At 33.5% G+C, this 13211-nt stretch overlaps 2 protein-coding genes across 4 annotated transcripts in view; both read right to left on the bottom strand.

Moving 5' to 3' along the window:
* The window catches only part of LOC131052905 (pentatricopeptide repeat-containing protein At3g12770), a 21890-nt gene extending 17940 nt beyond the window's left edge, over nucleotides 1–3950 (bottom strand). Inside the window, exons 1-5 of the mRNA XM_057987546.2 lie at nucleotides 3870–3950; nucleotides 3574–3653; nucleotides 3379–3438; nucleotides 1873–1953; nucleotides 1688–1788 (exon numbers count right to left, since the gene is read on the bottom strand). Of these exons, the coding sequence (XP_057843529.1) occupies nucleotides 1688–1788; nucleotides 1873–1953; nucleotides 3379–3438; nucleotides 3574–3653; nucleotides 3870–3950 (403 nt within the window). The remainder of the gene's footprint in view (nucleotides 1–1687; nucleotides 1789–1872; nucleotides 1954–3378; nucleotides 3439–3573; nucleotides 3654–3869) is intronic.
* LOC131052914 (putative pentatricopeptide repeat-containing protein At3g23330) lies at nucleotides 1278–13211 on the bottom strand. Of its 3 annotated transcripts, XM_057987559.2 has the most exons (7): nucleotides 10458–13211; nucleotides 10357–10417; nucleotides 8339–8418; nucleotides 3534–3623; nucleotides 3379–3438; nucleotides 1873–1953; nucleotides 1278–1788 (listed from the first exon to the last, which is right to left on the bottom strand). In XM_057987559.2, exon 1 carries the CDS (start codon nucleotides 13092–13094, stop codon nucleotides 10860–10862), a length of 2235 nt encoding a protein of 744 aa, XP_057843542.2. In that variant the 5' UTR covers nucleotides 13095–13211; the 3' UTR covers nucleotides 1278–1788; nucleotides 1873–1953; nucleotides 3379–3438; nucleotides 3534–3623; nucleotides 8339–8418; nucleotides 10357–10417; nucleotides 10458–10859. The 3 variants fall into 3 exon arrangements, with proteins under 3 accessions (XP_057843542.2, XP_057843541.2, XP_057843543.2); XM_057987558.2 differs by lacking the exon at nucleotides 10357–10417; XM_057987560.2 differs by lacking the exons at nucleotides 3379–3438; nucleotides 10357–10417.

Here is a 13211-nt window from a genome sequence, read left to right as displayed (position 1 = left end):
CCATCTTATTTCTCACTATGATTGACACATTGTGTAGGCATCTTGTGTATAAATCGATTTATACTATTATCCAATCCTTCAAACCATGAAAACATTATATACCAAGGAAGGAGACCATCAACTATACAAATCATAAACATTTTTTGTTCATGCATATTTAAGGCAAGCATAAAAAATGTTGACATCAAAGGTAGTCAACATATCACTAATAGTTTCAACTCACTACTTAGCACAAAGAGAGAACTAACAAGGATGTTGATTTACTATCTTTACCTCCAATTTCAACCCTAAAAATACTCCTAGAATCTGGTGGGGCATAAGACATCAAAGTGGCCCTAATTGTAGCTAACTTCTATGACATGTTCCAAAAGATGAATGTTTTAGAATATCCTTTATTATGTCATATGTGGGATATTCATTTTCCTATTCAAAATAATTAGAAGAAGGTTTAGTTAGCTTACTATAGGCAGGTGGTAGGTCACTTTGGAATAGAGAAGATAGTGGTGGTTTTGTAGAAATACTTTACTAAACAAAATTATGTTATAACATTATTGTATAGATTAGATATTGTAAATATAATGTGATTACAAAGTCAATAAATAAAAAATAGGGAATGTACACACCCCCAACCAATTCTTCACCACTCATGGAAGTTTCTTTTCATTGACTTCATGTTGGGTTCCCATTAGTAGGCATGATTAAGATTGTGTATGTGTTATTATTGAAAAGTTTTCAAATATGTTTGTTTTATTGTCCTATTAGAAAGGGGACTTTGCAAAAGACACATGATTTCCTAAATTTTAAATGTTTTTCTTTTCATGTCTTAAAATTAACAGGACTTTGCAAAAGACATTGCAAAAATGTTATTTGAAAGCATGTAGGCCCATTTTGGCCCATAATAGACTATTATATCATATAAGGATCATAGGTTTTGAGTTATTTTTATCGTTCTTATGTGATAGACACAAGAATTGTGAATATAATAGCATTGCAACCACAAACATATGAGGAGACAAAGGATGTTAGCTGCATGATAATGCATATTCTCTAAATAGATCACTTAAAGCATGAGATCTTAGGTTATGTCCAATATAGATAAAATTGATTTAGCTCATTCATTACCCACCTTGTGTTCCAACCATTATCACCCATTGATATATTATTAGTTGCCATATTAGATGATACATCATCATATATAGAAAGTGAATGAATAGGGCTACTAGAATTGTGAAGAGGATTTAATACATTTAACAAAAGCTCCATGAAACCAAATGCAATGAACCAATGAAAATTATGAATACTTAGTGATATGATGTGTCATGTCTCACATAGGTAGCAAGTAAGACAAGGTATGGTTTCACCTTCATAACAGAAATGCCTCAATCCTAAGTTAGGAAACATGTGCCTTTATAGTATGGATCATACACCATTACCAAGTATGTGGGTGATAACAATTTTAAACTCAACTTGCTATCCTATCTTGTGTTACATTTTTTGTTACATGATTTGCATTGATTAAGAATCAATAACAAATTTAATGGTGTTGCAAAATAATTGGGTTGGGACTTGGGATGGCTTTGAAAGTAATCATTGAGGAAGATACAAAGGTATTGTTTATAAAGATTAACAAGCTACTTCCTCTGTTATGATTGACTATTCAATTGATGGGTTAAAATTGTTGCATTACAATTGAAGCTTTGCGCCATTTCTGTAGCAAAGTATTGCCATAAGAAGCTATAGCCTGACATTTTATTGGAAGTTCTGTATACAGTAGCATCCTCTTCATATCTGCATCAATGAAAATATTAAATGGAACACAAATATTACTGTGAGAAAACATTAGAAAATTATTTACTAGTAATAGCAACTTACAGTGCAATAGCTATGCTCAAGAGAGTGTAATCCATGCAAACAGTGGCTGCCCTTAAAGCCTCCGAAGCCCTCTCTTCCTGCCTGCAGTTACAGTCTTGGTCAATTGAGTATCAATAGTGTTTTTCTAAAAATTAAAATTCCAAAACCTTGACATGAGCAATGTAGGACAAATAATTATAGAAGAAATATTAAAAAACAATATCTGACCATTGGCCATTCTTGGTTTGTAATTCTTTTATGTAGTTAATAATTTATTTTCTCTTTTGTGAAAACTATGCTCAATGATTTATATAATTGAATATCAAGCTAATAAAATAGCAATTATGTTATATATCACTTACAGAAGAGATATCAATAAATCATAAACATTTCAGATGGTTTTTAACTTTTATTAATTGTTTGCTTTATTTTTCCTTGAAACATGTCATCATACTCTGTAAAAGCTGGGTATGTTTATCAATCTCACCCAGCTCATTACCCACTACAAAAATAGTTTGGTGTTGCCTCTTTGGAATGTGTATTGGCAACCACCAAACGCTGATAGAACAGGTCATTGGATAATCATAAGAAATGGGGGAACAGTGGGCATTGCATGTACAAGTGTTAAAACGTTTATTTTTCTTTGGACTGCTTTGAATGTCTTGAACTGGAAAATGTGTGGGAATCGAAGGTCAATTTGGAGTCAGGGAACTGTGAATGGCTGAGTTAATCTAGGCATACCTACACCTTGAACAAATGTTTTGAGCTGCACACTTAGCCCTTTTACAATTCTCACTACCAAACCTTATTTGTGTCATATGCACCTGTTGTGATAGCATGCAAGGTTTTTGAGAATGACAACAATTACAATTCATAGTTCCTGAGTTGAAGATGGTATGCAGGTCTGGAAACAATTGTTTCCTTGGATTATAGAGATCATGCGTTCTACTTTCTAGTTATTTAGGAACTGGAATCATACTCTATTGCTCTTTCAAAGATTCTGAATTACTGGAATTTTCAGGGACAATCAATTCTCTCCTCTTGCTAATAATATTCTACAAACCTCGTAATGTAAACTTTTCTAATATAACACATAAAAGTACAATAATGGTAGTAATTTTACTTCTCAATATATAGATTATTACTTATTTCAAACTAAAACCAAACAAATCAGTAATCACTAAACAAATCTTGTTGAACCTTTGTTCTTCTTTTTTAAATAAGCATCTCATAAGTAAATCAATTTTCCAGGAAAGTAAAAGATACGTGGAGACTCGTTCAAAATCTCTATGCATTGCTAGAGATGTTTTGTCCATTTCAAACATTATCAAAATTATAAAAGAAACTTATCCATATTATGTGGATAGCTGGAAGATTAAATTTAATTTAAAATTTAAAACCAAACTTCGAAAAGCCCTTGGACCAGTTTGAGTCCTTTATTCCTCCGCACCAAGGAATTCCAATTCCAGATTTCAACAATGCCCTTTATCACATAACCTAGTCCTAAATGATTGAAAGAAAGCTCACCTTGACAATATAAATTTGTAAGTGCATTTTGGTACATATAACTTACACCATATGACAGACCTGACATAAGCACAAGACAATTGATTTAATCCAGACATAAAGAGGATACAAAATTACAGAGTTAGGACTAAACAAAAATCAAGAGTTGTCCTCACCACATCCAAACATTGGACTGATTGAAAGCCCTTATCTCACATTTCCTTCTCGTTAAGCATCTTTAATTTTCTTCGGGTATCCCTCTCCTCCTGTAATTGCCATTCTTTAATATCCTCCAGCTTTAGAACAGTTAAATCTTATGACTCCTCCATAGTATTACAGAATAGGGCTTATTGAATACTCCATCACTATCTCTATGCAATGATGTATACTTACAATATCATTTCATCAAATCAAAAGCACGGTTAGCTCTCTAAACAAATAAAAACATTTATTTAGAAGCTGAAAAAGAAAACCAGATTCCTTTTTGTCACTGCATATCGAATGCTGCACACCTTGATGGTTATAGTGTACCCCTGTATCCTTAACTTGTTTCTGTTTGGATTACCAATAATCTCCACAAGAACATTGTCCATGCTTGAAATGATTGAAAAGTTGGGCATCTCTTAAAAAAAAAATTCTATCGCCTTGGGAGGAAGAAGCGCGGTGTACCCCATCTTCTACATATATAAGAGAGCAAAGACAAAAAAAACAGAACAAACTCAAACTAAAAATCAAAACAAACTCAAACACACAACCCAGTTTGTATACGGATCATCTCAATTTTGAAAAGAAGATTGCAGTGAATATGACAAATTGCCAAGCATAACTTCTACTCCACTTAGATTAAACTCTATGCTTGGCAACTTATATTGAGTTCAAAATGGACCTTCTCATGAAGAATAACGAGGCCACTAGAAAGCTTTTTGGTAAGTATGCCACTGTAAAATTTAAATTGGTATCTGTTATCGGATGGCGTGTAAAATAAATTTGGCAAATATCTCCACTCGAATCCACATAATTGGCTCCTATTGTCTGCATCCTTGCTTGCTTGCTTATGGCGGCTATTTCATTCTTACAAATGAGTGGATGCAAACAAGTGGGAGTCAACATCGAATTCTAGTGCAGACCATATCCCAAATTCTTTTTAGACAATCCCCATAATAGAAGGCACTTATTTAAGTTTCACCGTGCTGCACTTCTGCGACACCACTGACAAGTGATTTTGAGGGTTTGTGTTTGAGTCTCAGAGCGAGCATCTGAAACTTCATCCGCTGTCCATGGGTTGCCTATTATATATTACCCAACTTCAATACCCAGCCGAGGCAAATGTATAAGTCATAAGAATAATATTTAGATCAATAAACAAGATTGTTTACACTGCATTAGAGGAGTATTCAGTACTTTTAATTGGAAATGCAGAATATAGGGCTTTGCATGACTTATGATCGGCTACCCTTGCTTATGAGTGAATACCTTTATAATCATGGTCAGCTCGCTTGTCAGAGTATCAACTCTTCACCACTAATTCTCATTCAAAACCATGTCCCTAATCTTCACTAATGTGCTTAAATTCAAAAAAATTCATCAAGGTCTTGAATCAAATAATCAATTTAAATCAATCATGAGAGCCTGATTAATTAATTCCTAAGGTATAAAAATGCAACATCTCATGATTGATTGCCATGTTGCATTTTTATACCTTTGGAATTAATTAATTAGGCTCTCATGATTGATTTAAATTGATTATTTGATTCAGGACCTTGATGAATTTTATTGAATTTAAGCACATTAGTCAAGATTAGGGGCCCATGGTTTTGGATGACCATTTTTAAGGTATTACACTAGTAAGGTAGTTTTTCATGATTTTCAGTTGAAGTACATAAAATAAATCATATGATTTCCATGATTTCAACGATACAGATATATTTAAAGTTTCTTAGTTGCAACATTAAATGAATTAGATCATATGTTTGATGCCAGAATGAAGAAAGCACAATGATACAGATATATCATATGGTTTCCATGATCTCAATGGTACAGATATATCATATAATATCCATGATCTCAACGATACAATTATATCATATGGTTTTCATGAACTCAAAAATAGAGATAAATCACATGGTTTCCATGATCTCAACGATGTAGATATGTCATAAGGTTTCCATGATCTCAGATATACAAAACAACATGCCTAACACATGATAACAACCATATCCCATTTCCGAGATGATAACATGATTAACGAAAGATTCGACATGAGATGTACATGGGAGTTTTTTCCATATGTTGGGGCTTTTAAAAACCTCTCTGCAGTCCAATACAAAAATTATTATTTTATATCAGTCAGTCTTAAATCTCATACAATATATTTAGTCTAGAAAATGTCAGTGATTCTAAATGTTAAACACTTTCAAACTTAAAAATCAAAACTTAATGTATATTATTTAAGCCGTTTTAGACCACTCTTCCTGCTCTGCCTTGCTATTCTCTTATGCTACTGCACTCTGAGGCTTCTCTCTTTGTGGATCGGATGCACAGAACAACAGTGACAATAAACAAATAGGAGTGCTCTTGATAAACAAATCTGCAATCAATTGGCTGAACTTTTCTACTGAGGATAGATTGTTACATATGATTCTGGTCAGGTTAGGAAACAAAATATGTTAAAACTTCTTCATTCATTTCAAATAATAGTATTACCTTTTTCCCATCTTGTAAAAATTCTAGACATCAACCGCCCATTAAGTATATGGAAAATGTATGTATAGGACTTTGCTTTTTCGTTTCTCTAATAGCCTTCATAAAAAAAATTGTAGTAGGTGATTCCCTTCCTAGCAAGTTCAAAGATAAGCTTTTTTGCAATTTCAAAGATAAAACATGGATCAGACAATTCTTGAGTTAACAAACATTTATATATAAACAAAAGAAATTGCTATCCTATCTTGTGTTACATTTAGTGTTTAATGAAAAGAAAAAGGCTATACCTTCTACCACTATTGGACTCATCAGATGTTGTTGAACTATTATTGAGTATAGAACTAAATCTTGTTAAACATTATATTTCTTATAGATCAAATAATTGATATATTAGTCAACAATATGAATAATAATTGAATTCCACTATATTGAGTGGTGACGGTAGATTAATTAAACATCAACACGAATGGTTCACAAGAATCCAAATACAATAAAAATTTGTTGATTAAGCATACAAATTGAGATGAATGGGGGCTATTTCTTCTAAGGAGGGATGAATGATCTAGAGAACTTTTCAACTCATCTAAGTAATGTTTTTGGATAGAATTCTAAAATTTCGATTTTCAATATTTCTATATTGTTGTATTTTGTATTTTTTGGTCCTCTTGGAATGAAATTTGGTGATGCAATTATTAAACCATGTGGATGTTAGGGCCCAACCAAAATTGATTAGTTTAAGATCTAAGTTTTCCAAAGCATATATAAATTTGACCTTAAAAGCAAGGATACTAAAATTAAATAACTTCGACAAGTATTTTTAGTTTTTAAAAAGTATGTCTATATCTACTTGTCAAGTTCAACTTCTAAGGACACATTTCTACCACGTGATGACTTCATGTCATTAATAATCTTCGTCTATTATTTTTAGTGAACTTTTTGTTTCTTATATTGTAAATATATATAATAGATAAATTCAAACCATGCAAACAAGGCAAAGAGCATATATCTCTTTTACAAGGTTTGTCTATTTTCTATAATATCTCAATCAAAGCAAGGATCTATATAGTTCAATTATTATTTATAATATATTAAAATCTTCAAATAATGTATTGTCTTCTAAATTATCAATTTAATTTAAATTAGTGATATTGAAAAAAATAAATAAATAAATAAATTAAAAGACAAGTGATTTATTAAATTATTTTCTTCATGAATGTAAATGAATATTAATGAATAAATTATTTTTTTAGCCAAGATCAAATAACCCTTATACATATACCAAATTATATTATATTGTTAAAAACAATGTAGATTATGTAGATTTTACCATTAAATATTTCTTCTTGCAATGAGCACCATGAATTGCTAAGGGTGGATAGGATTCCCTTTTAAACACCATACTTGCATTCTATGGAAAACTATTTTTATTTGATGTATACAGAGAAGTATATGTAACTTCGAATATGCTGTGAAACATCACGACTGTTACAGTTTTTAGCATTAAAAGACAGTAAGTAGACTAGTGTATCTTGAAAAAGTAGTAGATGCATGTTGGCATATTACTACATATGTGATTGTATAATATCAAATTTAGTTTATGCTCAATATATTATTTGAGTTTAGAATGTCAGGCCTTGTTAGACCTTGTTTGAGATCAAGGCCTTGTTTGGTTGATCTCATATTTTAGTTTTTGTATTGTTTTTAGGCAGCTTTGTTCAATATGATATAAGTATTTCCTTTAACATATTTTCATTTCCTTTCAATACATTGTTTGTTAATTAACCCTTGGATGAGGCGTTGGATTTAAAAGTAAAAGTCAATACAACAAACATGGTTTATTGTGAATAAAAAGTTGGATTCATATTATATATAATTGAAATTCAAATTCATTTACACGTTACATGATTTGCATTGATTAAGAATTCAGAACAAATTTACTGGTGTTGCCAAATAATTGGGTTGGGACTTGGGATGCCTTTGAAAGTAACAATTGATGAAGATATAAAGGTATTGTTTAATAAGATTAACAAGCTACTTCCTCTGTTATGATTGACTATTCAATTGATAGGTTAAAATAGCTGCATTACACTAGAAGATTTGCACCATTTATGTAGCCAAATATTGTCATAGGAAGCTATAGCCTGACATTTAATAGGAAGTCCTGTATACAGTGGCATCCTAAAATATTAAATGGAACACAAATATTACTAATTATGTCATATGAGCAAAGGTAATGGAGGGCTAAAGCTTAGAAAATTATTCACTAGTAATAGCTTCTTACAGTGCAATACTTGTGCTCAAGAGAGTGTTATCCATGCACACAATGGCTGCCCTAAAAGCCTCCGAGCCCTCTCTTCCTGCCTGCAGTTGCAGTGTTGGTCAATTGAGTATCAATAATATCTCTCTAAAAGTTAAAAATCCAAAACTTGACATATAGAAAGCAGTGCAAGTGATTATGGAAGAAATAATAACAAACAATACCTACGAATTATGCTCAATGATTTATATAATTGAATATCAAGCTAATAAAATAGCAATTCCATTCTGTTTATACGTATGTTCTAGGGTAGCCTACGAAAAAGATATCAACAAATCATAAACATTTCAGATGGGTTTCAACTTTTATTCACTGTTTGCTTTATTTTTCCTTAAACCATCTCATCATACTATTGTAAGAGCATGGTATGCATGCCAAATATGTTTATCAATCTGAACCAACTCATTACCCACTACAAGAATAGTTTGGTGTTGCCTATCAGCAAGGCATTTTATTGCCTCTTTGGAATGTGTATGGCAACCGCCAAATAGTGATAGAACAGGTCATCGGATAGTCATAAGAAATGGGGGAACAGTGGGCATTGTATGTAGAAGTGTTAAAACGTTTATTTTTCTTTAAACTGCTTTGAATGTCTTGAACTGGAAAATGTGTGGTAGTTGAAGGTCAATTTGGAGTCAGCGAATTGTGAATGGCTGAGATAATCTAGGCACACCTATACCTTGTACAAATATTTTGAGCTCCACACTTAGCCCTTTTACAGTGCTCACTCCCAAACCTTATTTAATATTTATGTCATATAGACCTGTTGTGATCGCATGCAAGGTTCCTGCGTGGAAGATGGCATGCAGGAATTTTCAGAGACAATCGATTCTCTCTTGCTAATATCATTTTATAGACCTCATAATATACAACTTTTCTAATACAACAAATAAAAGTACAACAATGATTATAATTATAAAAGATATTCAAATTTAAGTTCAAGTCTGAAGTTATATATAGATTATTTTTCTTTACTGATATTTTCTATTTCTTATGTCACAGGTTGCTGAAGATAACATTAATTATTTCGATACATCTACAGCAGTCTATTGACATATACTTATAGTCTATGCTCACCGATCAAGGCATGCCTTGACCAGTCATGTCTTTTGACATGCCCGATCAAGACATGTCTTGATCGGTGCAGAGGCACCGTTTCAGTTAATATTATCACATTAACATGTGTTATGCCGATAACTATCGGTCACGTCATTTATCATTTATTATGTGTTATACCGATAACTATCGGTCACGTTATTTACCATTTAACATGTTTAAACCGATAACCATTAATAATCGGAGCACATCAATATTGTCATCCGATAAATGATCGGGATAAAATATAATTCTCAAATTAGTGATTGGTATTAACATGCGATTGGGATGATAGCTATTATAGTTATCATATGATAGCTATGATAGTTATAAGTCTGGTCTGATCACAGCATGAGTAATATCATTGATTATGCATATAAGATGATTATGACAAGTTTATTTATTTAATCATAAAGTCTATGTTTATATTGTAGTTATATCGATAAGGTAGATGATTGAATGGGAGATAAATGAAGTCTCTCATTCAATCATTTATCCTACGGAAGCTACTAAGTTTCAACAATAATTTTATTTCTAAATATGTAAATTATCACTCGTTTCAATCTAAAACCAAACAAATCAGCAGTCACTAAACAAATCTTATTGAATTCTTTTTTTTTTCTTTTTTAAGTGAACATCTTGTAAGTACACCAGTTTCCAAGAAAGTAAAAGATATGTGGAGACTCATTCGAAATCTCTATCCATTGCTAGAGATGGTTTGTCCGTTTCAAACATTGTCACATTTATAGAAGAAACTTATCCCTATTTTTGTGCATAGCTGGAAAATTTAATTTAGTTTAAAATTTAAAACCAAACTTCGAAAAGCCCATGGAATATTAACAATGACCTTTATCACTTAACCTAGTCATAAATGATAGAAAGCTCACCTTGACAAATATAGATTTGCAAGTGCATTTTGGTACATATAACTTACACCATATGACAGACCTGACATAAGCACAAGATAATCAAGAGTAGTTGTCCTCACCACATCCAAACATTGGATTGATTGAAAGCCCCTTATCTCACATTTCCTTCTGGTTAAGCATATTCAATTTCCTTCAGGTATCCCTCTCCTCCTGCAATTGCCATTCTTCAATATCCTCCAGCTTGTCAGTCCATACCTGGATAGGCTTCGTGAAAAACAGCTAAAATCTTATGACTCCTCCATGGTATTACAGAATAGGGCTTATTAAATACTCCATCACCATGTCTATGAAATGTTCAATATCATTTCATCAAATTAAAAGCATGGTTAGCTCTCTAAAAAAATAGAAACATTCTTTTAGAAGCTGAAAAAGGAAACCAGATTCCTTTCTGCCACAACAAATCTGATGCTGCACACCTTGTTATAGTGTACCCCTGTATCCTTAACTTGCTTCACTTTGGATCACCAATAATCTCCACAAGAACATTGTCCACGCTTGAAATGATGGAAACGTTGCGCATCTCTTACAACAATTTCTCTATCAATAATCTTGGAGATATACTTGGTTGCAGTATGGCAATCACTACATACTCGAAGGTTCTTGACAACTCTAATAGTTGTTCCAGGAGGTGTGTTTAACAAACCAAATGCAATTGCCAACTTTTCACTATGGTGGCAGATAAGTGCTTCCTTCTCTTCCTCCTCTACATCATTCAATACAGATCTTGTATCTGGAATATATCCTACTGCCTTCATCTCCAAATACAACTTCTCCAACCTTAAATAGATCATCCGTGTTTGAGGGTGTGATCTATCTCCGACAGAAAAAACATGTATCATTTTATGGACTTCAATCCAACTACATCCAGTTGTCTTTCTGATTCCGCTTTCTTTCATAAATTTTCTTATCCTTTGAACATCATCCCACCTGCCCACTTCTGCATAAGTGTTTGACAGAAGAACATAAGGTGACGCATTTTTAGGATCTAACTCAAAAAGGAGTGTCGACACAAATTCCTCTAGTTCTATATTCTTATGTGACCTACAAGCACCAAGTAAACACATCCACACAATCACATCAGGTTTAATTGGCATTTTGATTATAAAGTTTAGGGCTTCCTCAATATAGCGAGCACGACCGAGCAGGTCAACCATGCATATATAATGATCCATTGTCGGCATGGTGCAATAAGAATCAGCCATACAATTAAAGCATTTACAGGCGTCGTCCACAAGACCTGCATGGCTGCATGCAAACAAAATGCAAATGAAGCTTACATGGTCAGGGCTGGTTCCAGAATTGTTCATTAGTTCAAAGAGTTTAAGGGCGTTGTTGCTATAACCATGCATTGCATATCCTGCAATCATTGCATTCCATGCAGAAACATTTGGATGGTGCGTTTTGTCAAACAACTGGCGTGCCTTCCGTATGCGGCCACATTTTGCATACATGTCTACCAGTGCAGTCACAATCACAGAATCTGACAGAAAACCATGTTCAGTTGTTTTTTGATGGATCTCCATGCCCTGTTCAAAAACCCCAAATTTTGCACAGGCTGGGAGAATGCTGGCAAAGGTTGAAGAGTTTGGCCTTACATCTACCAATTGCATTTTCTTAAAAAATTTCAAGGCTTCGTCAACGAGTCCATTTTGTGCATATCCACCAATTATTGCAGTCCATGAGACCACATCTCGTTGAGGCAATTCGTGAAACAGTGTGTGCGCTTTTTGCATGCTTCCACATTTTGCGTACATGTCTATCAGAGCCGTCACAACTACATCTGACAAAGAAACACTTTCGATTACTTTTTGATGAATCTCCATGCCCTGTTCCAAAGCTCCTATTTTGGCACATCCAGGGAGGATGCTGGCAAAGGTTAACGAGTTTGGCTTTACACCTGCCAAAACCATTTGTTTGAAAAACTCAATGGCTTTTTCAACAACCCCATTTTGTGCATATCCAGCTATAATTGCAGTCCATGAGACCACATTTCGTTGGGACATTTCTTTGAAAAGAGTTACAGCCCCATCAAGAACACCATTTTGTACACATCCGGTGATCATCGCATTCCATGACACCATGTCCGTGTCATGCATTTTGTTAAACAGTTCTCGCGCCTTGTGTAAATTTCTGCATTTCGCATACATATCTATCAAGGTGTTCATCACAAAAATCTCAGATTGATACCCACATCTAATTATTTTTCCATGGATCTGCAAACCATGCTTCAGAGATCCGAAGTGAGCACATATAGGGATTACACTAGAGAAGGTGAAGTGATCGGGTTGAACAGGTGTTAGTTGCATTCGGTGAAACAGTGCCATTGCCATTTGAGAAAGTTCATGCTTTCTGTAAGCTGCAATTATCATATTCCATGAGAAGATGTTTGGTTCTCTCATGTGCTCGAAAACATTACGAGCATACACCAATCTACCACACTTGTCATACATGTTGAGAAGTTTGTTCTGTAAAAGCGTATTTGTAGAAAATATAAATCCCTTGTCATTGATGTGAGAGTGGATTTGTTTACCCTCTGAAAGGGCTTTTTTGGCAATGCAGCTCTGCAAAAGTTGAAGGTATGTAGAACAGTCAACACTAGCGTTTGGCGTACTGAGAAGAATGTGAAGAGCCTCCTTCAACCGACCTTCTCTGCAGAAAGCTCTGAGATTTTGGTTTAGATGGTCTATAGATGACATTGTACGAATGTGCCTTGTTACCTATTCTACTGCGATAAAACACCATAGCTTTGTCCACGACAAGTTCTGCCGTGCTCGCTAATTTATTTTTTTCAACAAATTGCAGGTGCCTCTGTG

This window comes from Cryptomeria japonica, chromosome 9 (assembly GCF_030272615.1).
Source record: "Cryptomeria japonica chromosome 9, Sugi_1.0, whole genome shotgun sequence".
In the NCBI taxonomy this organism is placed as follows: Eukaryota; Viridiplantae; Streptophyta; class Pinopsida; order Cupressales; family Cupressaceae; genus Cryptomeria; species Cryptomeria japonica.
This window is presented reverse-complemented; position numbering and strand designations above follow the sequence as displayed.